Here is a 26,248-nt window from a genome sequence, read left to right on the forward strand (position 1 = left end):
CCATCTGAACGAAGGCAGCCGGTGGTGGAGGAGGTGTACCACCGGGATTAAGCAGCCAGGTGTGCCAGAGCTGTGTCCCAATCAAGGCCACTAGATGAACAATCATAACAATAGCAATAATAATAATTAAACTTATAGCGCCTTTTTTTCTAGGCACTCAAAAGACCATTTACAATCTCATGCATTATTCATTCACTCCTCAGTCTCACCCTGGTGGTGGCAAGCTACTTGTGTAGCCACAGCTGCCCTAGGCCAGTCTGACGGCAGCATGGCTGCCATTCTGCACCTACGGCTCCTCCGACCAGCACCAAAATTCCAACCACCTTCATCCGTAGGGATGGCAGGTTAAGTGCCTGCGTTTGCAGGGCGTACGCTTACCCTCTGCGCCACGCCACCCATGATCACATGGAGTCAGCTATTGAACAATAGAATAAGCGTCATCATAAGAGCTACTTATGAGGTTCTGCCCTGTCCAAACAATCTACAACTCTGGTTTGAAGAGGATCCATCCTGTCCCCAGTGTGCTGCCCCAGCAACTCTAAAACACATCCTTGTGGGTTGTAAGACCAGCCTTGTTCAAGGCAGACACACCTGGCATCACAATTGAGTGCTGAAGTGCTTGGCCGCTGAACTTGAAAACAAGAGGATAACCACCAATGCGTCTTCAAAAGTCCAAGCTTCTGTCTCACGATTAACATCCTTCATGAGGGAAGGGGAGAAACATCACACCAACCCATCACCACCAGACTCATGTCCATTGAACGCAGCCTGGGATTGGGAAATGCAGGTAGACCTAAACCAGAGGCTCGACTTTCGATCCGAAATCGCAGCGACCAACCTTCTCCCAGACCTGGTCGTCAGGTCCAGAATCTGCTGGCATATCTTTATCATCCAGTTGACTTTCCGTTGGGAAAGTTGGACTTTCCGTTGGGAGGAAACCATTGAGGCATTTGAAAGGAAAAGGCTGAGAACCAGGGCTGGACAGTTGGATGTCCAATGGAAGTTGGCTACAGGGACTTTGTAGCTAGTTCCACTGCAAGACTAGTTAAGGAAGTAGGAATCAGAGGGCAGGACCAAAGGAAGGTCATCAAAGAGAATGCTAGTGTCTCCGAGAGAAGCAGTTACTGGTGACACACACCCAGGTCCGTGGTGGGCCAACCTCAGATGAGGGTGTCTTGTGAGAAAAGGCCGAACACTCAATGAGACAGGGGTGCACAACTGATGATATTTCGCATCGGTGGCACCAAGTGGTCATCACCCGACCCAACCGCACCCAAGATAACATCTCCAACCCACCCAGCTGATGTGATGATAATTTAAGGGATTATAATAACCAGTCCTACTAAACATTCTATAGTATAATATGTAAAGATAGGGTCAAGTGTAAGCTTAGTGACCAAACTGGGCCTCACACTTTCCTCCCTGAAGGCCTTTCTGGAATGTGATTGTTGGCTTGGTCCACTATCATGCACATGAGCGACCAGTGCGGCTCAGAAACAGCAATAAATTTTAAATTATATACTCAAGACCAAATAGTTGTTGAAAATGCAGTAAAGATTAAAATTAGGACATCAGTGAGCAGACTTACAAAACAGCTTCATGGTGGGCTTGCTCCTCCACCTGTGCTATCATTTGCTCAGCTTCCCTCTCCAGTTCAGCCTGCAAGGAAGTTTACGCTTTAACACCTCCAATTAGTACCTGGATCGTTTTTGTCTTTAGAAATTTCGTGACAGTGATGAAACGGCATGAAAATTTCATACACAATTATCATGACCAAAATTATTCAAATTATCATTATTATAACAATATTACTAAAAGTAATGTCAACAAAATATCACACATATGGCCTGAAAGCATTGGGACATGTTTGTTTTTTAATACAATAAAATCAGCAACCCTATGTACTTTTTTGACATAACAAGTTGTAAACAAAAGTAACCAAGATAAATGTGCACACAAGCAAGACCCCATGGAATGACTAAGAACAGAATGGTGTATTTGATCGTGGCGGGACTCTATTAAGTAGGTAAAGTAAAACCACGTAAAAAAAAAATATGACTATTTGACCGAACAAACAGTGTTTTTAAATAAAAATAGATTAAGGTCGATAAATATAATATTTATTTTCCATCAGGCTATTACATAGTCTATTGCCAATTTTAACTCAGTACAAGCATCGTAGCAATATTTTAAGTGGCATTTTGAGCTGCCAATATTCACAAGGCTTCTAACTCATTTAAACTGGCTATATTCAACCTTTAAAAAAATTTTTTTTTGTCAACTCAAGCACTTTTATCCAGTTGTTAATCTTTCCTGCTTGACGTTTCAGATCAAGCTCCGTCTGCCATTCAAGGGCTGAAGGCAGGAATATTTGTACAGGTACTTCAAGGCCAATACCCCCAGTTTCTCTCTACTGCAGGAATATGTGGCTACAACGGTAGTGGTTTTCTTTGTGGATTCACCTTTTATATGGTTTTTGGGCACACACTCAACTTGGAGTCTGGAGGTGGAGGGGTGAACATTTCTCACTCTGACTGGAAGGAGTCTGAGTCTTCAGAGGTCTCCAGAAAAAAATCTGATTTGTTTGCTAGTTGCTTTTTTGAAATGGTCGCTAGAGTTGGTAGCACTAACAACATATTACACTCAATACACTATTAACGATAATTCAAATTTGAAACAGTAACACTGTAAAATGTAATCACAATTTTACAGTGAAACCGTCTTATACCTACTGACAAGGTACCTTTTCTTTGAAGAATCTGTACTCCATCTTGTTGCGGTTTTCCCTGTTCTCCTCCTCAGCTAGTTCCATGCTTTTTCTGATCTGTAATGTATTTATCATGCTTATGTGTTAAAGCCATAAGAAATGAGAAAATTAAAAACAAAAAAATAATTTGTCACGCACATCCCTGAGCTCTTGCTCCATCTGAGCTTTCCTCGTCTGGAACGCCTCAATCTTCCTTATTCCATCCTGTATCATCTCAAACTCACCGGCTCGCTTTCTGAACACCTCCTTCATCTCATTGATTTCAAGCGTGTAATGTTCAACCTGTTGAAAGTATTTGACACATTTTCAGGTGAATGTGTCTAAATTATAACCAACTATCTGCCCATCGACAAAATAAACCTTTCTATGAATGGGAGAAGTTGGGCAAAAAGATTTGAGTCCCAGATCCCACCGTGTTAGGAGGGTGCCAACCTAAAGGTGAATTATGCAGTTTTCAAATTGCTAGCAAGATTTGAATTTAGCCTCACTTCACTCCCTGCCCCGCCCCCTCACGTCTCTGCCCAAAGAAACACCCCCAGCTTACTAAACTTTGCCTCAGAGTGCAGTTCGGTCTGCCGCGAGTGCGCCAACGGCCTGCTGGAATTGGCCTGGAGGAAGGGACCGGTGCGTCGCGCTGGCCTGGATGCCTCAGAGTGCACGTTGATCGTGCAACGTTACCATGCACAGCACGCCAAGGCTGCTACATTGCTAGCATGACTTATTCGTGTTGGAATACTGCCAAACACAAAGCGTTACGGGTTGTATTTTTTGGGATGTACAATCAATTAAAAATATAAGCAAGGGGATCAGTTTAACTGATGACCCGGTGACAACGGTGATGTGATGTACGTGGTGGTTTAACAAGCTCAACCATGTAGCCGTCCGTGTACAGGACACCACCGTTTTATATGTTAACCCTTGATTTGTCTTGAACTGTCCAATTTGTTCTTTTTAACTTTTGTTGCTGACCAGAGTTAAATAATCTAAAGGGATTAGAAACTAAAGGGAAAACTTTAACGGAATGTGACTCCAAATCAACCACACTTCTGGGAGATCAGCCTGTCCTGTTTGGAAGCAACAGTGATTGTGAAAAAATTTCACCGGCTGTTGTGCAAATGGAAGAGGCAACAGGTGGAAATGAGAGGCAATTAGCAAGACCACTATATAAATGAATGGTTTTGCAGGTAGTGACCACAGACCTGTCCTCATCCTTTCTTGCTGGTTTTTTTTTTTTTTTTGGGGGGTCACTTTTGCATTTCACCAGCACTCTCACCACTAGAGGCGCTGTCTAAATCCCACAGAAGTTGCTCGGGTAGTGCAGTTAATCAGGGATGGCACCTCAATGTGTGCTGTGCCAAGAAGGTCGAGAGTATGGAGGAGATACCAGGAGGCAGGCCAGTCCAGCAGGAGATGTGGAGGGGGCCAAAAGAGCACAATAACCCAGCAGCAGGACCGCTATCTGCTCCTTTGTGCAAAGAAGAACAGAAGGAGCACAGCCAGAGGCCTACAATATGACGACCAGCAGAGCACTAATCTCCTTGTTTCTAGTCAAACGGTCCATGACGGTGCTATGAGGGCCTGACATCCACAAGTGGGGTCTGTGCTTACAGCCCAACACCGTGCAGTCCAGCACCGTGCAGGCATTTGCCAAAGAAAAGAGAGATTGGTAGATTCGCCGTTGGCGCCCTGTGGTCTTCTCGGATGAGAGCAGAATAACATTGAGCACACGTGCCTGCAACATCCTCCAGCGGTTTGGTGGTGGGTCAGTGATGGTCGAGGGAGGCCTTTCTGTGGAAGGCCGCACAGCCCTCCATGTGTTAGCCAGAGGTACCTGACTGCCATTAGGCACCGGGATGAGATCCTCAGACCCATTGTAAGACTATGCTGGTGCAGTGGGCCCCGGGTTCCTTCTGATGCATGACAATGCTAGGCCTCAGGTTGCTGGAGTGTCAGCAGTTCTTGCATGATGAAGGCATTGATCATTATGGACTGGCCTGCCCGTTCCCCAGATCTCAATCCCATTGACCACATCTGGGACATCATGTCTCGTTCCCTCCACCAACGGCATGTCGCATTACAGACTGTTCAGGAGTTGACTGATGCTCTGATGCAGGTCTGGGAGGCGATCCCTCAGGCGACCATCCGTCATCTCATTAGGAGCATGCCCAGATGTTGTAGGGAGCGTATACATGTACATAGAGGGCGCACACATTACAGAGGCTCATTTTGACTTGTCTTGAGGGATTGCCACAGAAGTTGGGTCAACCTTTAATCTGATTTTCCACTTTCATTTTGAGTATCCAGACCTCCATGGGATGAGGATTTTGATTCCCATTAGTCGTTCTTATGTTATTGTGTTCTTAACACATTCCACTATTTAATGAATAAAGATTCGGTGTGCATGGTGGGCACGTGCAAATGATTGAGACACTATACGGTTGCGCTTCCTGTCTCTATAGTCTCTGATTGGCTATTCATGTGGCAGCGTGACCAGTTGTCCAATAAAAATAAAATAAAATAAAATGGGGCCAGTGAGGGAGATCATTTTAAAAACATTCTTCTGACAGTAGAATATAGAATACAGACAGTTTTGACATATGACAAAAAGTTTTTATTTTTATTTATGTATTTATTTATTTATTTTAAACTGCAAGCTACCTTTACGGTCATATCAGTTAAACAAAATACCTCAAGATGCCACCAGAGAAACCAGCACTGTGTAAGAAATATGTGACAAAGTGACCAAAATCACAAGAGACTGGCAAAACACACACCCACAAACATGTACATGGTGACTAAATGAGAGGTTATCACCCATTTGATTACATCATTGGGCCAAATTGTTCTTCTTCACAGAGTTATGAAGCTTTTGCCTGCATTAGGGCATCAATCTACACTAAAATATGGACTGCTATCTTAAAAAAACAAGGCAAAATTACATGTGAGTATTCCACAAACTATGTGGTAGCTACATTTGTAGCTACCATCTTTCTTTATAGTGTAATTGTTTGGTTGAATCTATCAAAATTCCAGATTCATGCTGTCTAAGCCCTCAGACAGATGCCTATTTTTGATGGGGAATAATTTTATTGCCCAAAAATGCATTTAAGCAGCGTCTTTGGAGTCGACCGCATGACATTTAATTTTCTGAAATATGTGACAGTTGCATGCATGTATAAAATGGAGATGATTCCAGTCTGTGCCTCATTTTCCTCTGCCATTTTATTAGCATTAAGTAAGGGCTGTAAGATGGCAAACAGATGGAGGCCGATGTTGCTTGGTTGTCTTATAAAGCTGCTTGAAATTTTGTCAAGTCTGTCTGATTGCTCATTCTTAACTATCGTAAAAGTCAGCGACGACATGTAAAATGAGTCTAATTGGTGCATGTAATGTAACTTCAAAGAAGAGTTGAAGAGTAGTATGAGCAATGGCTATCAGGTCACAGTTATAGAAACCATCATTATTATACAAAATTGCAATATATGTAATAGCACACAACTGTGCTACATGCATGATCTGGAGCAGTTCAGAATTAATAGCTAATGAATTAACAAAAACATAAGCAATGCAAATAAAATACACACTCACCTGATGCTGGGTATTAACTGTACATATTAATGTGTGAAGATGGCTACAGATGTGTTTTGCTAGTCAAACTTGGCTGTAACAAGTTTAACTCTGACCAACCAGAGGAAAGAAAAATATTGACATCATCGAGGGCCAGCTCGTTGGTCTTGTGAAGACGAATTAGAAATCTGATTGGTTAAGAAACAGTTTCATTGCTAATACAGTTTAAGTTACATCAGCCAGCACTACTGATGAGGTTATGGGCAGATTAGATTGAGAAGAAAAAAAAATAAAATCGAACATTTACATGCAATACTGGAAGCAGGGCAGCCAAGAGAAAAGCCATGAAATGAAGTGAATAGCCTATTGGAGGTAAATTAATACAATTTCATGGAACAAATCTGATAGTTTAGGTTGTAAATGTAGTGTTTAGGCCCAGAGAGAATGCCTTGCTAGCCCAACGCTGCATATGAGTGACATTTGAGGTGTGGTAATCATGCTTGTCACTGTCCTTTTCTCACCAGGCCCTTTAAAATTATACTTGAACACAAAAAGTTGAAAATAAACATGAATCCCCTAGGGGGACAGTGTGTTTGCTTTAGTTTTGTGGCTGCTTTGTTTTACACAATAAATGTCAACACAATAACACATTGTATACCAGGGTTTCAGTTGGAGTTGCTTAGCTAGCCTACAAAGTTGATTTACGACTGGTAAGAACGCAGCAGTTGTAGTCTATTTCATTGTGGCTGTTGTTATCATGCACTCACCACTGATGCCAACTTAGTACTTTTGTTGCTAAATTTAGCAACTTTTCAGCCTAACCTACCAACTATTTTCCCAAAAAGCACTTAAAAAAAGTGAAGCTACTTTTAAAATTTGAGTGCAAACTTTTATCACTTTTTGAAAAGTGATGTTTAAAAAGGCACATATTTTTGCTTAAAATGAATTATTTTAAGAAATCTTATCAAATGATTTTTTTTCTATTCTATTGCCAGATCATTTTGCTAAAATAAATACATGTATATAATTTCTTGTTTGTTTTCACAGTCATTGCAGTGTAGCAACTTTTGAAACATGCCAAATGCAAACTTTTTCCCCGTCTAAATGATGCAGATTTGTTCTCCATCACACACAGAAAAACACAGTGCCTGTCTGCCTAGCTGCAAAAGTTGTTGGTTGGTGACGTATAGTTCAGCAAACAGTTAAAACCAATCTAATAGTGTATACTGTAGACACACACACAGGCGTGAGATGGCCTGTCAATTTGAGTCATTTCACTGTGTAATCTCAGCAATAAGGTTGACGTAATTACGTGATGACATCATCACACAATGGCAATGTTGTTTAACAACTTTTAGCAACATCCCCAGGAAATAGTTGGCAACACTGGCACTCACCAGTTTGTTCTGCTGCTCAAGAGCTAGCCCCTCTTGACTTTTGAGCATGTCGTGAAGCACATTAACCTATGAGCAACAGACACGTTAAAATATTATAAACCACGAGTTAATGGACTTGGGTTACATACCTTGTCATTTTTAGCGGCATCCTGCCTCTGCCAGTGGGCGGTGGCGTCCAGGATTTCCCGCTCCATGTGTGCCAACTTGTTGCTGAGTTGGTCATTGGCGCGCGCCAGCTGGCCGCAGCTCTCGCGATATTCCGCGAGAGTCTCCTCACTTAGCCGTAGCTTTAGCTCCCAGAGGGCAATATTAGCTTTGGCCTGATCCAAGGCAAATTGTTTGTCTGTTTTGGGCTCCCGTTTTCCACTCTTCTTTCCTCTCCTGAATTAATGCAGTAAGCAGAGGTGAAGCTCTGTCGTGACACTGGCTCAAATTAGAACAAATGTGTGCACTCACCTGGTTTTTGTCTTTTTCACTTTGATGACTTTCTTCCTGTGCATTTTATTCATCTTCAAATGTGAAGTGGCAGGTAATACTACTACAGGTACGCTAATGGTGGTGACAGCATCTCCTGTGCAACCTGCTCTAACCAGTTGTGTAGTGTTATTGCCATGGGGATGCTGCCGGTCATAGAAGGCTCACATTTCTCTGCTACAGTATCCTGCAGAAGTGGTAATCACACTCTGTACTTTAGTAGAGGTACAGCTACTGGTGTAAAACATGACTCTGGTAAAAGGAAAATTAGTACTTCTGAAGTAAAAACTATGAAATGAACTTCAGAAGTACAAAAGTAATTAATTTGTACTAATCCACAATTTTGATAGTTGGCACATCAAAAACACTTTTTTTTGTTTTTTGAAACAGAAAGCTGGATGGCTCAGGCTTTTTGTGCTATCAAAATAAGTTCCAATAGCTTTGCTAATATTGTGAACTGACTAAGAAAAAATGCTAAACTGGCCAATGATAATGACAGAAAGAAAACGCACCGTCTGGATGTGTAAACCATTCTCCAGGAATCATTCTTGGAGCTAACAAAATCAAACAATTCTCTTAAATAATGTCATGTATGAGGAAAATCTTGCATCTTCATCTATTGTGTCGTTGTTGTTAATGCTCCCTGGTTTACATCCTTCATGTCACTGCTATTCCTGTTCTTTCCACTTCATCCTGTAAGTGCCCAAGAGCTGAATTAATCAGTCAATCGATCATTCAAGCAATCAAAATCTCGGCAGTAGCTAACTTTACCTCTCTCTATTTACTATACATCTTTTTTACGTTGCGTTGTAATCCATGTGTTCAAATGTTGTAAGTACAAATAAAAAGTCATCAGAAAAGTAAATAGCCTACTCTGTAAAGTACAGATATCTGAAAAATGTGCTTAATTATAGTTGCTAAGTCTTTGTACTGCACGTCGTACTTCCCACCACTGGGATCCTGGGAAAGCTGTCCTATGTGAGGCATGCACATTGGATACAGAAGTTGGTGTGTATTTGTCAGAGAGGCATTTTATAGTGATGCATCTGGGAATCCAGTGAGGTTAGATGGTTTCCTCACGCCACATTGTCAACGCAGTTATTTCTTCAGCAGAACAAATCCATCGAAAAGTGCAGACAATGTGTGTGGATGTGGAATTTGCACAAGTTGAACTACATAAAGACAACATTGAATCATCAAAACATTCTTTAAAAAGATTTACCAAACCCAAATGACTCATTCTTTTGCATGACAAATATCTTAAATTAACTACCTTAACTGTAAATGCTAAATACCACAACAAAGAACATTTTCAACCACAGCGGAAGTTATTAGGCGGGACATAATGTATTCCTGGTCATATTTCAAAACACTTTTTCAGAAACGATACAAATTTAGGACACCACGGTGACCTAGTGATTAAAACGTCCGCCTCTCAGTTCTGCGATTCGGGGGTTCCGCTTGCTCCAAACCTTCCTGTCTGCAGTTTGCATCTTCTTCTCTGGGTACTATGGCGTCCTTTCTCAGTCCAAAAACATGCACGTTAGGTTCGCTGAAGACTCTAAGTTGTTGATAGGTACGAATGAGAGTGTGAATGGTTGTTTGTCTATATGTAACGTCCAGTGTGTACCCCGCCTCTCACCCAAAGTCAGCTGGGATAGCCCCTGACTCACTCATGACCCCAATGAGGACAAGGGCTATAGAAATTGAACGGATGGAATAAAAATGGAATTATTTCAGAGGCAATTGAACTGTCACCATTATGAAACCTTATTTAACTCTACAAGTAATGTTTTATGTAAGAGTTTACATTTACATTTGAGAATTTTCAAAGAAACAACTGTCATTTACACTGTATTGGGTAGCCATTTTTAATAACTGATGTCAATTCTATAGATGTTTTTTGCACAAATTCCTCCAAATGAGCCCTATCATTACCACTGTCCGTGTCAGAAAACAATTTCCGCTGACCATCCCATTATTATGTTCTCTTGCCACTAAGAACACTACACCAGTGATTGCCAACCAGGTTAGCGTGGCATACTAAAGCAAAAACAAAGCAAATTTATTTATAAAACGCATTTCATACACAAGGTAACTCAATGTGCTTTACATGAATTAAAAGCATTTGAAAACAGAGAAAAAAACAGCTTATAAACATTTAAAACAAAGAGAACAAAATAAAATAAAATGAAAATACAATTAAAACAGCATAGAGTGCAATAAATAAAAGTGGAAATGCTCTAGAAAGCATGGGAAAAAAGAAGAGTTTTTAACCTGGACTTAAAAACATGGGGCTGAGGTCACTTCTGTTGGCAACTTATTCCATAATAGCTAAATGCTGCTCTGTGCTCCACTATTTGACCTGAGTCTATCGATATCAGAGCCCTACTGGGTTGATATCCCATTAGCATTTCTTTCATGTATTCAAGACGTAAACCACTGAGTGATTTATAGGCCAGTACCAGAACTTTAAAATCTATTCTAAAGCTGACAGGGAGCCAGTGTAGAGACTTTAGAATTGGAGTAGTATGTTCTGACCTCTTTGTTCTGGTCAGAACCTGAGCCGCAGCATTCTGAATGAGCTTCAGCTGTTTAATGCTCTTTTGGGGGGTGGGGGTGGGGGGGGGGAATCCATTCAAAAGACCATGACAATATTCAAGTCTACTTGAGATAAAAGCATGGATGAGCTTCTCTTGGTCTGCTTGACACATGCAAGCCTTCACTCTGGATATGTTCTTCATATGGTAGAAGGCAGTCTTAGTAATTGATTTGATATGAGTGTTGAAAATCAGGTCGGAATCTATCAGAACACCAAGGTTTCTGACTTGATCTTTGGCTTTTAAAGAGAGTGACTCCAGGTATTTACTAACAGCAATCCTCTTTTCTTTATTGCCCAAAACAATTATCTCAGTTTTGTTGTGGTTTAATTGAAGAAGATTTTGGCTCATCCAGATATTTATCTGTTTTAGACAGTGACACAACACCTCAATTGAACTGTAGTCATCTGGAGACACTGCTAGATATAACTGTGTGTCATCTGTATAGCTATGATAGTCAAAATTAAAGTTCTTAAGAATTTGACCCAAGTGTAGTATATACAGGCTAAACAGGAGGGGTCCAAGAACTAACCCTTGAAGGACCCCATAGGTCATTGCTATTCAATGAGATTGAACACTTCCAATGGTTACAAAATAACTCCTTTCCTCCAGGTAGGACCTGAACCATTTAAGGATTGTTCCATTTAGTCCTACCCACGTTTCCAACCTGTTCAGCAGTTTACTAGTGTGCTGTGAGAGATCAGGCATGCCGTGGGAAATGATCCAATTTCCATTAATTTGTTTGAAAATTATTATTTACTTATTACAAATATACCTTTATTCATCCATCTGTACCAGTTATATATAGTGCCAGGAAGAACAATGAAAATGCTCTTCCATTAGATGGTACAAGGTTCAATAAACGTGTATCCACCTGTTGCCATTCATACAGCAGAATAATTCATGGCTTCCTGACATCTTTGTGTTGAATTATCCAGGCACAGATGAGAAAGATGAGAGCATCATCATTTCAACAGTCATACCTTTTGGTGTGCTGTGTGCTGTGTGACATTTTATGAATGTAAAATGGGTGCCTTAGCTCAATAAAGGTTGGGAAACATTGCACTACAGGATTGTAGTTGTGTTTATTGAAACAAAAGGCGCAGCTCGTAATTCTAAGATGCTGCATTCACCGTGCCATCGAATTCAGAGATTGTTAAATGTCACATCACCCATCGGCTGTTCATCAAACCGTACTGTACACTAGATATTGCAAAAAGCGTTGGGCGTAGCTACAGTTAAGTGGATCATATATGGTTGTTCAGTGCTCTAGCATGGTGAACAGAGTTTGAAGACTAAATTTAAAGGTAATTACTATGACAGTGAGGAGAGAAAACTGAAATAACCCTGAACATTTCAAATCTGTCATTATCATTGGAATTGTAATGACAAGGTTTGGGCCTCTTCAGTGGACCTTAAGGGGTAGGACACCCACAAACATGGCATTCCTGAGGCCAACCTTGAAGCATATTAATGATATATTGCACTGTGTAGATTACAAAGTTGTGGTCCCTTCTTTTGCTTTACGGTTTCACTTAACTTGAAGCAAAATACCAACCCTGGTATTGAAACTACTTCTGCTCTAAAACGCTGTTGGTAATATGCTGCGTCATGCCATAGTGGTGCACTTTTACAGGGCATCCGAACATGAATTACAGCACGTAGTGGCACATTTCTAAAATTACTGGTGTAAATCTGCCCTCATGACATTTTACTTGGAAGGGCAGCTCTATTACATGACTTTATAATTGAAATACTAGTGTTGGTGTGTGCCGTTAGAGCAGCCTATGATTCAGGGCTGCCCCCCTCAATTGTCCTTAAGTGGATCGCCGCTATCCCAACAAATTTATAGTATTCATCATTCATTCATCCTTGAAGTATATGCCTGAATATTTGTGAAGGATTCAGACATATTTCAACAAAGCAAGTCATGTTTTTGACAACTTTGGCTTGTCTGCCTTTTTGCAGGATAATGCAAAAGCCATCTATCTATGTGCAAAGCATTTATGTTTTTGTTTGTCTGTCCCTTTGCAGTGCAGTGGAACCACAAATACCCCAGAAGTACAATTTTCAAGAAAAAAAAGCCTTTAAAGTTGCAAAAAGTGGAGTTTGAACTGTCATCACGCATGACACCACACGAGACCTGAATGTATCTGGTGAGCCCCCATCTCAGTGAGCATCACAGGCATAAGTGGACATGCAGTTTGCTTTTTCTTTGTCTTTTTTTGCAACACTTATTCCCAGATATGGACTGCCATCATAGATATGAGCGTCATTGGATTAACTGACCATTTTTTGCTTTTTCTGTTTGTGTGTGTGTGTGTGTGTTTTGGGTGGTACCCATTCCAAGGAAGGAGCAGCCCCAACAAGAGTTAAGAGAAAAACATGAACAGTGAAAAGGAAAAGTTAGGTGAAGTAAGCAGAATCACATATCAAATGTGGTGTTTTTTTACATTTACAGTTCTTAACATCTTTTTATACTTGTGTGCCAATTCCAAAATTTAAAGGAGCGATATTGTGCATTTTTCCACAATTACAAATGGTTCCCAGATGTCTGAATTTGTCGTAACTCAAGGATCAAGAATATATAGCTCACTTTTCAGCCGGTTTTGAGGGAGCGTTCCTGTCTCATCCAAATGAGCACCTTCTCACCCCACCCCCTCTACTGCGGGGCCAATAGCTTTCATTACAAGGATGAATAGGGACAGAGCTAGGGCGGGGCTCCCTGTTGAGCCTGAGTCTAAGAAAGTGAATGCAAACGTTTAAATGCATGCCTACCCACTTAAAGACCGTGTCTATTGTAGTTTCACTCTTGGAGTTAGCATTTATGAATTACACTTGTCAAACATTGTGGCGGAACGTCACCAGACACAATTTTGATGTTAGAATTTGGCAACATTCTGAACGACTCGTACAAAAGTCAATTTCTGTACTATGTCCCCCCGTAATAATAGCTCACCCTAAAGAGAACATGCGTAATATAGAAAATGGATGGATGCATGTGTCGTAGAACCATTTGTGTTCGACCATAGAAGTTTCAATGTACAATGTAAAAACTATACTGAACTCAATGACATCATGGTCTATGAAGGACCAATTACATGTTGTCACACGTCATCAGAGTAAAAGTGAGTTTCCCATTAAATTTGATCACGATTAGTCATTGTGAGTTCCTCATCAGCAGGATAACTTAGAAACTCGTTTCTCCCAAGCGGAACTCCCTAAGAAGGTTCACGGAAAGAGCTGTCATAGAACCCCCAATCATCGAAAACATGACTGTCTAGACGACAAATAAGACTTGGCAGGGTCTGACATTTACTGTGTTCGGTGATGCGGAGCAGATCATTCAGATCGCAGACAGGAAAGAGCTGAGTAGCGAAAAGATATTCTCATCCTTGTAATTTCTGAGAGTGATCGTGTTACATGTTAGCCACAATCACAGCGCAGATGTTGTATTTCAATGATATGTATGGGGACGCTGTCAGACGATGTTGCGGTTGTACATCATATTTTTAGTAGATAGAGGTTTGGAGGTGACTTCCAGTTTGTGTTCATGGAACATGTTGCAACCTATGTGACTCTAAATGTTTTGACCATAAACTGCAGGTGTAAAATTCCGGTCACATTTATTATGTTTAAATGATGACTACAGTTGTGCATTCACATTTAATAGAATGCTGCTTTTTTTGTAGTTCATTTAATATTGAAGGTATGACTGTTGATGTGCGCTTGAGCAAGGCACCGATCCTAACACTCCTATCTCAGGAGGTACAGTTTTATTTTGTGAATGTACAGCAAAGTGTGAGTCGAATTTCCCCATTAGGGATTATAATGAGTATAATAAATTAATGATGCACCCAAATATATTTCTCCAATACATGTGAGTATTGCCATGATCACAGTCAAATAAGGGGACATGGGCACACACCATTGAGAGGTCCTGCACATGTACGCTTTGATAGCGGCGAACGACCACTGCGGTCAACCACAGGCTTGAAAAAAGTAGCCACAGTATTTAGAGAAAAGGAAGGAGGAAAGAGAGTCCAATATTTTTAGTTCAAATTACAGTGTTGGAACAGCGCTTTGCAGAGTTGAGTGTCCTGGGAGGGGAATGGCATGATGGGGGAATGCTGATGCCAAGCCCCACCCCACCCCGCATATTGTCCTCTCCGTGGACTTCCTGCATTCTCTGTCCCCTTGTGCATGAGCTCTGCCCTCCCATCACCCTTGACTGCTCACTTGCTCCCTCAGTCACCCTCCACATGAGGTGAAACGGTAAACCACATGTTAGGGCCGAGGTCGGGACAGGCTCACTGCAGGGATGCTTCCATTGACTTGATCTTGCGCATCCCGTTTGAGCCGTGTGCATCGCGAACATGGCAAGAAGAAGAAAAGTCGCCGATTACGCTTGGAGCACGGTTTGTGACAGGCTGCCAAACACCTACCTAAAAACCACTCCAGCTACTTCATGCATTTTCTTGTGAAACGTGCCTTGCTGCCCAAGTAAAGAAAAAAACAAAAGCCTGTGGCCCAGATGAGTGGGAGTGAGATTCTAACATTCTTTCAACTTTTGTGCCAGCTGGAGTCCAAATCACATTTGCATATTTGAAGGTCGGTAAGGCTTGCTGCACATTTAATGTGGTGATTACTGCACGACTATGAAAGAGGTTAAATGGGGTTTGGAAAATGTGTTTTGTACAAGCCACTGAACAAAACCACAAACTACAATAAACTATATTTCGGCACATCTTATCTAGCAATCGATCCGTCTGTCTGGTAATCACTGAAGGGATGAGCAGAGCAGAAGTAAGGTGCTTTCTCTTGTTTGTAATGTTATACAGTATATTTCTCCCATATGTCCAGACAGAAAGTGGCAAACTCTTAAAATCACGAGAGCATCCACAACGGGCATTTTTTTGTTTGTTTTCGTTCTCGCTGCTGTTGCTTTTATGACCGGAGCATTTAGGCTACAAACTACACCCACCCAATCATTCAAGGCAAATGTGTGCACTTCTGCACATGCATTTAGAATGAAGGAATTTCATTATATTGAGAAAACGTATTGAATACTTCTACTTCTTTGAGGTGTTTCCCCACAATTGATTCTGACTTCTTTCTGACCTACTCCCTCTCTCCCTTCCTAGAAAGGGGGACCCCCGCATCCAGTAAAGATGAGGAGGGAAAACATAGCCAGAAATAAGCACCCTCCTCCTCCTTCCGAGAGGAGGGGGGGGGGGAAGGCAGGTAGTCTCCAGCTCAGCTTCCAACAAGAAGGGTGACTGGATGGAGTGGGGATGGACCGCCACAGGATTGGAGGATCGCTGCTCTCGGTGTGGCCCCTCGCCAAGCCCATATGTCTTTATATAGTGTAAACACACGAGGGGACAGTCCTGGCTGTGCGTCCACTCCGCTGAGCCCTCCGCTTTTTCTGCAGCATCTTCCGCCTCTGAAAGCCATGGCCGCGCCGAGCCATCTCCTCTCGCTCTTGCTGGGGCTCCTGGCGGGGAGCCTCACAGCCGAGGCGACCTACTACCGGCCCCACCGCTACTTCCCGCACTTCATCCGCTTCCGCCAGCCTCCTTCCAACATGGAAAACCACCTCCCGGAGGTCGTGAACGCGGCGCCCAGAGCCCCGCATCCCGGCGTGCCGAGGTACCCCGTCATTCCCCAGGTCCTCCACTCTACACCCGAAGACATCCAGAGCTTACCGGAGGCTTACCACGCGGAGCCCAAAGTCGACGTGACCCGGGTCTTCTACGGCGTCATGTTCGACGCGGGCAGCACCGGCACCAGGATCCACATCTATAAATTCATTCAGAAAGACCCAGGTAATTGCTTCCGGTCGCTCGAATCCTCTGCGGGTGCGTGTTCGCGCATCCTTGCGCGGCGGCAAGTGTGCGCCCCAAAGTAGCTGCTGAGGTGGACTTTGCAACGCGCCTTGAAGCCGATCGGCACAATATGTGACGTGTGCAGTCGAAATATATAAAAGGGATTCCATGGGTTCCTTGCATGTTATCATTGCTGTTTTCTTTTGTCCCTTTACTTTATACAGCCGGAAATATCTCATTTTAGCTGCTCTGTTTTGTTGTCGTCTCGCTGATGTTATTATTCGTATTCTTATTTATTCCTATAGTTGAGCTGCCAGTTCTGGACAATGAAATGTACCATGCAGTGAAACCTGGACTTTCTGCTTATAAAGACAACCCTGAGGAGGTAGGTATGCAGCATTTTTGTTTGCATTTGTTATGATTAACGGACACTTTATTAAATATACCCACACAGTCATAATCTAATTCTGACCTGCATCTAAAATGCAGAAAGTTGGTGCTCAGGTTTTACTTAAAAATATGTTTATTATTGTGGTTGTTGCTTGCATTGGCGTAGAACTACACTGACATTTTCAAACATGAATTTTTAAAAAAAAAATTACAATAACATAAATAATAATAATAATAAGAGGAAATGAACAATTTACATTATAAATATCCCATTCTGAAACACAGGATACTGCCGGTCCCAAAAAATAACAGGAACTGTAGTTACAACTTATTCAAATACTTAATCTTCACCATTACCTTGGAGAAATTACCCATCAAGAAGTGCAATCTGAAATTTATACAGCTACAGTCTATAATATCTACATAATCGCCACATAAATAGTCACCCCAAAATACTTACAGATCTACCACATAGAAACACATACATTTTCATTATACATACACTCCAACATACCCAATTGTTCTCACTCATATGTACTTACTCTACATATTGCCTTACAGTATATCCTCGCCAACATATTTTATACATTCTATCTTTGATGAAGCTAAATAAGATACCCATAATATTAGAGCGCAATACAGCTCTAAACCACCACAAGCCGCAGCTACAATTACCTGTTGAACGAATTATATAAAAAACAAGCAATATTATCTTTGTAAAGTCAGACAACTGTTTTGGATGCTCCTCTGTTGGATAGCATTAGATTGGGTAAGTGCATATTATCAGTGTACACATCACATATCCTTTGGGATGTTCTCTGGGTTGGGTTCACATGCAAACAATAATTACACAAATCAGCATAGCTGATGCTGTTCTGTTACTATAATTGCCATCTCCTTTTCAGGGTGGCAACACGGTGCGTCAGTTGCTGAAGATAGCCAAGAAGACTGTGCCAGAGGAGGAGTGGAAAAGGACCCCGGTGGTCCTGAAGGCCACGGCGGGCCTGCGCCTGCTGCCTGAGGACAAAGCCATCCATCTTTTGAATGAGGTGAGGCACGCTCTCTTCTCCCGCTACCCTCAGACACTCTGGCACAAACGCGAGCCGCCTCGCCAAGGAGCGGGATGAGAAACCACTAAGTGCTTACAAGTGTCACTGCTGGAAAAAAGGGAACAACTCTGCCCATTCGGTGGCTATGATGTTGCAAAAAATAAATAAATAAATAACAATTAAAACAGCTGTTGTGGTGTTGTCATTTGAAGTGTTAAATCCGCTACTGTTGCAGCTATGATCGTGGCTTACTTGTGTCATTTTTGTCACTGTAACAGCAGGATTTTTGGAGTCTTGCAGAAGGTACTCCTGTTGCATCTGTGAACAGCTATAATTAAAAGGGTCATCTTTTATTGCAGGTGCGACACGCTTTTCAAGAGTCTCCCTTCTATGTGCCACGCAACAGTGTCACCATTATGAATGGAACAAATGAAGGTATGTTTCATATCATTTGATCAATAAAGGTAATAAAAAAATTTTTATGCCGCTTTGCTTTTATATGGGTAAGTGTCTCCCATGCTGAAACAGCCACGCTTAATGTCCTATTTTCAGTTATTGATGATTTAAACTTTTAGGCAATTCATCCATCCATCCATCCATCCATCCATTTTCTGAGCCGCTTCTCCTCGCTAGGGTCGCTGGCGTGCTGGAGCCTATCCCAGCTGCCCGATGACAGCTGGGATAGGCTCCAGCTGCCCTCCACCCTGAACTGGTTGCCAGCCAATCGCAGGGCACATAGGAACAAACAACCGTTCCCACTCACAGTCAATTTAGAGTCTCCAATTCATGCATGTTTTTGGGATGTGGGAGGAAACCGGAGTGCCCGGAGAAAACCCACTCAGGCACGGGGAGAACATGCAAACTCCACACAGGCGGGGCCGGGGATTGAACCCGGTTCCTCAGAACTGTGAGGCTGACGCTCTAACCAGTCGCCCACCGTGCCGCTCTTTTAGGCAGTTAGTAAAGGTAATCCTTATTGACAGAGCGAATGGTGGTGTCCCATTGAAATATACTTTTTTAAAATAACGGTTAAGACAAAAGTGCGTAACGGTAAAAACGTGAACAGCTTCATATAAACCGTGTGAATTGCACAAATTACGTGTAATTTACGTGTACTCTGCGGGTACAAGATCCTAACTACTCATTAAAGTCATTACACTGTTGACTTTATCCAATCGTAATAACGGCAAAGATATGCAGTAGTTCCAACACTTTCACAAATTCTACATATTCATTCATATCTCAGAAATAACACAATATATTTTGCTGTCTGCTATTGTGTGACTGCAAAATGGCTGCCTCATCCAGGCACTTCAACTCACAGATCCCTCTGGTGTACTGTAACAACATAATGAGGCTCTCTCCAGTGGCATTAACGGTAAAGACAGCTTGAGTGACAAAGAAGGACCGTTTGTTAAAGAATCAAAAACAAAAACAAAAAAAGGAACTCTGAAGGCACTAAGATGCATTTATGTTAGTTTTCATTGGGAAGGTATATCAAACAATAGGAGACAAATCCAATATATATGTAAGTAGCATCTTCAGAAAACGTTGCAAATCATGAAACTTTATTTCGAACACCTAACGGTGAAGACATTTTGGCATTAAAAGTTTGGAAAATGGTACTTTCGTTTTGTTTTTGTTGTTGTGAGAAACAACTGTGAACTGGGCCATGTCTTTACCGTTATTGATCAAATTACCGGTAGATGAAAGTGACCCATATATTTTGCAATAGGCATGTTAAGTGCTCCTTGTGTTGTGTCATGACTGTGTGGAGTGTTGGTCTTGTTCAACGTTTACGCATTGTGCGTCAAAATGTGCCAATGCAGCAGTGTTGTAATCACAGCTAATGCAGATATTTGCACCCTTGTGTTGTTCCAGGAGTCCTGGCCTGGGTCACAGTGAACTTCCTAACAGGTAAGACATTGCTTGTGTTTTGCTATGTTGGTGTCAGTGGTCACAAGGCTCATATCTGAGCCTCTAGTGTACACTCAAGCCCGGGCAGTGAAAGATGCTTGTCTCCTGTCTGAGGTCATCAGCTTTCCGCCAGCCTCGCAAAAACATGTGATGAATAGTCACATTTTTTTCCACACAGCGAATTTATTTTCAAAAATAACTGTAATCTCTACCATATTATGATTTCCCTCTGAGTAAGTTATCATTTGGTGTATCTTTCCTCACCTAAGAAGCTTAATAGATAAAGTTCCTGATAAATGGAGAAAGTTAAATATCGTGATCTGCTCACATTTGTCGATGGCGTCTAATTGTCTTCGTTCAGTGAGGTGTGTTTTTTATGTTTTTTTATTTCCAATCTGTAGGCCACTTGTATTCGAACACAAGGAGGACAGTGGGCATCCTGGACTTGGGAGGAGGCTCTACACAGATCACCTTCCTTCCAAAGTCAAAGGTGAAAAATAATAGTGCATCTGACAATTAAACTCAAAGTCATCAATGAAAATACACCACTAAATGTATATTTCTGTCCAACAGAAAACAGTTCAATCTGCTCCCCATAGTTACATCGCCAGATTCAACTTGTTCAACAATACGTATCAGCTCTACACACACAGGTAAGTGGCTGAAGTTTCTGTATTGACAATTGACTCGGTTTTTGAAATAAAAGTGATTGGTACAAGCTTCATGTATTCACTGTATAGCTACCTTGGAAATGGACTGTACGCGGCTCGATTGGCAACTCTCGGAGCACTGGGAGCTGACGGTAGTGTATCTAAAACACTTTACATAAAATACTGTATGGTGCAACTTTTTATGGAGGTTGGGCTATTTGTCTCTATGTTTTTATTTTTTCCCATTTTAGGTCTCGATTGGAAAGTCTTTACGAGTTCCTGCCTACCAAAGAAATTCCGAGAAAATGTGACTTTTGGTGGAACCACTTACAAAGTCAGCGGAGTTCCAGATGGTCAGTTCATACTGTAGCGCCAATGCACAACAGTATTTATACCAAGGCACTTTACACATGGATGAGATCCTAGTACACACTAGTGCAGTGTAATACAGTCACATGAAAACATCTACAGTCGCTGCAACCTTGGTGGCAAACACATGTTGCATCTTCTATCTTACATTTAAATAAAAAGAGTGAGTTACCTCCACAAATATGGCAGTCAATCCCATACCGCAGTCGAAGAGCCAAAAGATGCTGGGCTTGTCCCTGGGTTTTTTTGTTTTTTTGTTGGTGCGTGTGAGTGTAACGAGTGGCTCGATCTGGACCGCTCACAATTATGCGGTAAAAATAGACAGGCCGTCATGGCAGCAGTAACTGCAGCTCTTGTCAGCGCTTGGTCATCGCGACACAACTGAGGCAGGCGTACTCGTGGTGCTGGTTGACACTTTGGGGCTTCCTTTCATATATACAATATAATGTGGTGGAACCCTGATTTCTAGCCGCTGGTTGACCCAAAACTAAGGCTCCTGTACCTCCATTGCTGCACATCAATGTTTACATGAGTACACATCGTCCCCAGGCTATGCAGGCTACAAGCTGTGCTACTACGAGGTGATGAGGGTGATCAAGGGAATCGTGCATCAGCCTTATGAGGTGAAAGGCAGCAGCGTGTTCTATGCTTTCTCCTACTACTTCGACAGAGCTGTGGAGTCTGGCCTCATTGGTGAGTTGGCGCTCAACAAAAGAGTCCCCTCCCATTATCTTAAGTATTATTGTCTTGTTCAAATTGTGCTCTTGGTTTTGTTTCATAGATGGCAGCCGAGGTGGCGCAATCGAAGTCAAGGACTTTAAGAAGCGAGCCAAAGACGGTAGGTGGATATGAAAGTGTGTCACCGCAACCTAGAGGTTATGAGAAAGGTGTACACTTTCATTCTAATATGCCACTGCCACCGAGAGGTTATGAAAAAGTATAGCCTACACTTTCATTCCAATATGATAGGGGTACGTATGACTGCCTATACTGTATGTACAGTTGTGCTCATAAGTTTACATACCATGGCAGAATTTGTGAAATATTGTTTTTTTAAATTCGACTGATGACTGAACAACAACCGTCATTCATTTCTTTATGCTTATCTTTTGTTTAATGATAATGCGTTTCTGAAATGCTTGACAGTTTAATTTGAATCCCATTAAAATTAAATTAAATGTGTTTCGCCTAGCCCTTCATGTTTTATTTAAAGAATTGTACCCACCTTACAAATTCTGCCTGGGTAATCAAACATATGAGCACAACTGTGTGTTTTATCATTTACTAAATAAAAGTGGGGCTGTGAATTTCAAAACAAGAGGATTTAAATAAAAAGGTATTACATGTTCAAATAAAGTGCTTAACTTCAGAATAATTCTTTGAAAAAATACATATGGGTAGAAGCAAAATCATGCATTGTAAAAATGCATTACACATAGGTACAAGGGACTTTGGGGGCGCATATTATACATGGGTGCACATAATACGATATAAATTATGGTACATCTTATCCTGTGCTCATGAAGAATGAATTTATTGCTGTAAAATCCAAGCAATTATTTGCTAAAATAAGACGTGTGCTTCATTATAGGGTAAATAATTAAAAACATTCCTGCACAATGTGAGGTATGGTAAATCAGAACGGAGCATTCACCGCGAGAGGGGCTGTACCTGTTTAGTTTCGCAAAAGGCAGTTTGCATTGAGTGCGAATGGTTTTCCGTGTCTGTATGTGCCCTGCGACTGACTGGCGACCAGTTCAGGGTGTAGTCCGCCTTCCGCCCGAAGTGAGTCAGCAGTTTGAATTGCGAGAGATCTGCTCACATTGTCGCCACTGAGTGTGGCTCTGGCTCACGTTGGGCCGAGGACGATTGTGCGGCCGCGGCGGGAGGCTACCTGACAGCCACACACCAACACCGCCCACTCTGAGCCTTTAGCCGACCCCCAACTCGCACAGTCACACCCTTCTGTTCGGTATGACACCAAACAAAATGCAGCGTCATCTTTTAATCATGTCGCTCGGCGGTTAGGAGTTTATGTGGGCATTTCCAGATAAATGAGAATTTAGCTAAACTGGTGTCAATAAACTAGAAATTTGCAAAATTGAGATACAATTGTGCTTACAAAAACATCTTACTTACATCATTTTGGTTAAAATAAGCAGATTGTATGCAAATTCTGTTGATTACCCTGGAGCCCCCACCCCGTGACAAAACACACTAACTGCCGAGGCGACGTTTCCAGCAACTATGCATTTCTCCATCAGACTTCTCAAATTCGGCATGCGATAGCAGATATATTGGTACTGCATTTAGTCAAGTTGGAGTGATCTATTCTACTAAATTCAGCAATTCATGTTGTTTAATGAAAGGTTTTGATAAGTACTATTCACAAATGCAACAACATACAAAAGGCTTGGTTGTAAAACACTCATTAATTCTGTAGTGTCCAACTTTGAATACAGTTGCCCCCCACATATTTGCTGTTTGCAGATTTCTTTTTTCTTTGTAACCTCTCCCTCTCTTCAGATTTTTTGTTTGTTTGAGATTTTTACAGTATGTTTGTAAGCTTTTGAAATGCTATTAGCTTCTTCAAACGTATTTCAGGATCATAGTTTGTGGTAGTTCATGGTTTAATTAATACAGGCAATTGTAATGACTTTAGGGGAGTGTCCATTATTTGCAGATTGTCACTATTGGCCATTGACTCAAGTTCCTAAATGCTGCCGCATTGCGGGGGTCCACCGTATTTCCAAAAGTTGCAGTGATTTCCAGAAACCTTCTGCCCATTAAGTCTGACCCATGTTGCTAAATGTGTTTGCAGTGTGCAACAAAATGACCAAATACCGTGCCGTCAGCCCCTTCCTGTGCATGGACATGACGTACATCACCTGCTTGCTGAAGGAGGGCTTTGGCTTCAAGGACAACACAGTGCTGCAGGTACATCACATCACTGTGGACCCACAGATGCAAAAATATGACGACGACGTTAACCTGATTGGTTTTTACTCGTTACCAGCTGGCCAAAAAGGTGAACAACGTGGAGACCAGTTGGGCCCTGGGCGCCACCTTTGACTACTTTAAGAACCTCAACATCCACTAACGGCAGCTCAAGGGCAATGCAGTCAGCACTGAGAGGGGCACTTTCGTCACTGCGGGGCTTCCCTCCCTCCGCCCACCCACACAGACACACCCTGTCCCATCTTGCCCACCCTCCTCTTCTTCCCAGCAAACACTACCAGAACTGTTTAAGAAAATAATAAATCACTATATTTTTATAAGGCCAGCTATTTCTACTGTATGTTGAGCCCCTGACTGCTGGGCTGACTTTATTTTTGTAGAGCATTTTTTTTGTATCCTAATGGGTATTTGGAAATGTGTCCTCACCTTGCTGTCCAGTGTGTGGGCCTAGTTTGTAGTCACGGTGGTTTGATGCCGCCCGGTTGTGGGCTGTGCCATACACAACAGTGTACTGGAAGTCTTACTCGAGTCACCTGTCTTTATGCTTTCTTTCATTGAAGACGCTAACGATTTCACGGGAAATTCCATTGGACAAAGTCGATGAGCAGTTGACAAGCGCATAGCATCTGTCATTCAACTTTGCACGCAACACTTTAATTGTAGACATCGTAGCCATTCATCATGACTCAGGAGGTCAGAGTTCACTCTCAGAGTGTGTGTGGTGAGCAGTCACATGCACAAAATGAATGCTTTTATTTTTATGTTTCCTGAACGCCGTAGTCAGCATCAATCGTGGCAAAATTGCAAAGGAGCAATAGAACAACCTCTAATCAAGTGGAGTTAACAACGTCAATCAGCTTCTACTTCAAAAGTAAACACAATTATGAACCAAAGGATACATCTGTGACTTTTAAACTTGTGGGGATGTTGCTGATTGTTCAACAGCATTAATGATTTTTACTCCTTCTTCTCTTGTGAACTGTACAAATATTTAAATACCTGACAATTTGAGTTTATTTGAAGCTTTTCACCTTAAATGCTCTTGAAATACTCCCCCCCCGCTGTCTTCCAAATATACAAAATGCTCCATAACTACTGTTGTATATATGCCAGTTACAGTTACCAAGAACCGCTTTGAAATGCAAACCCGCCCTAAGATTCTATGCCATGTCACAGTTGCTCAGAATGCTCATTAGCTGATAAACCTGATGCTTTTGCTATGTAAATTGTTTCTTTCTTATTCAACGAAATGCTTGTTTTACTAAAACATCAGAATATGTGAATATGTATTGTTCTTTTCCTTTAGTAAATAAATATATACAAATTTAATTGACTGAAGCAAGAAATCATTTGGGGCATTATGTTTGCATCTTGAATGCAATTATGACTGCGTTTATACAGCATACGTGGAGATTTCAGCTGTAAGTGATTTCACAAAAATATGGAATTTACCATTTAGAAATTACATCCATTTTATGAAAAGTAACTCATTTATAATATTAGTACATTTGCCATAATTGTCATACACAAAAATCTTAATATTTTTTAATACCGGGCAATAATTGAAACTCATGGATGTAACCAAATTCTGACTTTCATCCCTGGAGATGCTTTATCAGGCTTTCACTGCAGCCATCATCACCTTCTTGCTGCATTATGTTTACAGTCATTGTACTACATCTACTCAATGTGAGCAGAGTATAGAGCTACACTCCTTACAATTTTCTTCCACATGATGTGGTATGCTTTGGTTGATGAGCTGTTTCTTGTTATCATTAACTTTCTTCCCAACATTCTAGCACAAGTTGAATGTGATTCCAGTACAATGGTGGAGTTCTTGTTCTTTCAAGTTCCCGGTGGTTTGACTTAAACACTCTTCATTTACACTACATTATGTCTTCATTGTCGATGGCACGGTAGACCACTGGTTAGCATGTCTGCCTCACAGTTCTGAGGACCTGGGTTCAAATCTGGCCTCGCCTGTGTGGAGTATGCATGTTCTCCTTTTGCCTGTGTGGGTTTCCTCCCACATCCCCAAAACATGCGTGGTAGGTTAATTGAAGACTCTAAATTGCCCATAGGTATGAATGTAAGTGCGAACGGTTGTTTGTTTATATGTGTCCTGCGATTGGCTGGCGACCAGTTCAGGGTGTACCCCCCCTCTCGCCCAGAGACAACTGGGATAGGCTCCAGCACGCCCGCTACCCTAGTGAGGATAAGCAGTACGGGAGATGAATGAATGAAAGTAGATTTGGACAATGGTCATCCTACCTTCTCCAGAG

At 41.8% G+C, this 26,248-nt stretch overlaps 2 protein-coding genes across 2 annotated transcripts in view; one reads left to right on the forward strand and one right to left on the reverse strand.

The window, feature by feature from the left end:
* The window catches only part of LOC133413043 (basal body-orientation factor 1-like), a 12,938-nt gene extending 4,707 nt beyond the window's left edge, over positions 1–8,231 (reverse strand). The window contains exons 1-6 of the mRNA XM_061696924.1: positions 8,188–8,231; positions 7,860–8,109; positions 7,732–7,797; positions 2,906–3,049; positions 2,744–2,824; positions 1,589–1,659 (exon numbers count right to left, since the gene is read on the reverse strand). Of these exons, the coding sequence (XP_061552908.1) occupies positions 1,589–1,659; positions 2,744–2,824; positions 2,906–3,049; positions 7,732–7,797; positions 7,860–8,109; positions 8,188–8,231 (656 nt within the window). The remainder of the gene's footprint in view (positions 1–1,588; positions 1,660–2,743; positions 2,825–2,905; positions 3,050–7,731; positions 7,798–7,859; positions 8,110–8,187) is intronic.
* A 7,922-nt stretch (positions 8,232–16,153) lies between these two features.
* entpd5a (ectonucleoside triphosphate diphosphohydrolase 5a) lies at positions 16,154–24,108 on the forward strand. The gene is made up of 13 exons (XM_061696150.1): positions 16,154–16,633; positions 16,939–17,018; positions 17,929–18,072; positions 18,432–18,507; positions 19,954–19,989; positions 20,391–20,479; positions 20,563–20,642; positions 20,730–20,791; positions 20,891–20,992; positions 21,558–21,701; positions 21,790–21,846; positions 23,830–23,945; positions 24,025–24,108. Exons 1-13 carry the CDS (start codon positions 16,159–16,161, stop codon positions 24,106–24,108), a joined length of 1,545 nt encoding a protein of 514 aa, XP_061552134.1. The 5' UTR covers positions 16,154–16,158.
* The last annotated feature ends 2,140 nt before the right edge of the window (positions 24,109–26,248 follow it).

Source organism: Phycodurus eques, chromosome 14, assembly GCF_024500275.1.
Source record: "Phycodurus eques isolate BA_2022a chromosome 14, UOR_Pequ_1.1, whole genome shotgun sequence".
In the NCBI taxonomy this organism is placed as follows: Eukaryota; Metazoa; Chordata; class Actinopteri; order Syngnathiformes; family Syngnathidae; genus Phycodurus; species Phycodurus eques.

Coding starts and splice junctions, on each gene's coding strand:
- entpd5a (XM_061696150.1), top strand. CDS start 16,159: ATGTCTTTATATAGTGTAAACACACGAGGGGACAGTCCTGGCTGTGCG. Junction 16,634..16,938: donor ATTCATTCAGAAAGACCCAG/GTAATTGCTTCC, acceptor TTATTCCTATAG/TTGAGCTGCCAGTTCTGGAC. Junction 18,508..19,953: donor TATGAATGGAACAAATGAAG/GTATGTTTCATA, acceptor GTGTTGTTCCAG/GAGTCCTGGCCTGGGTCACA.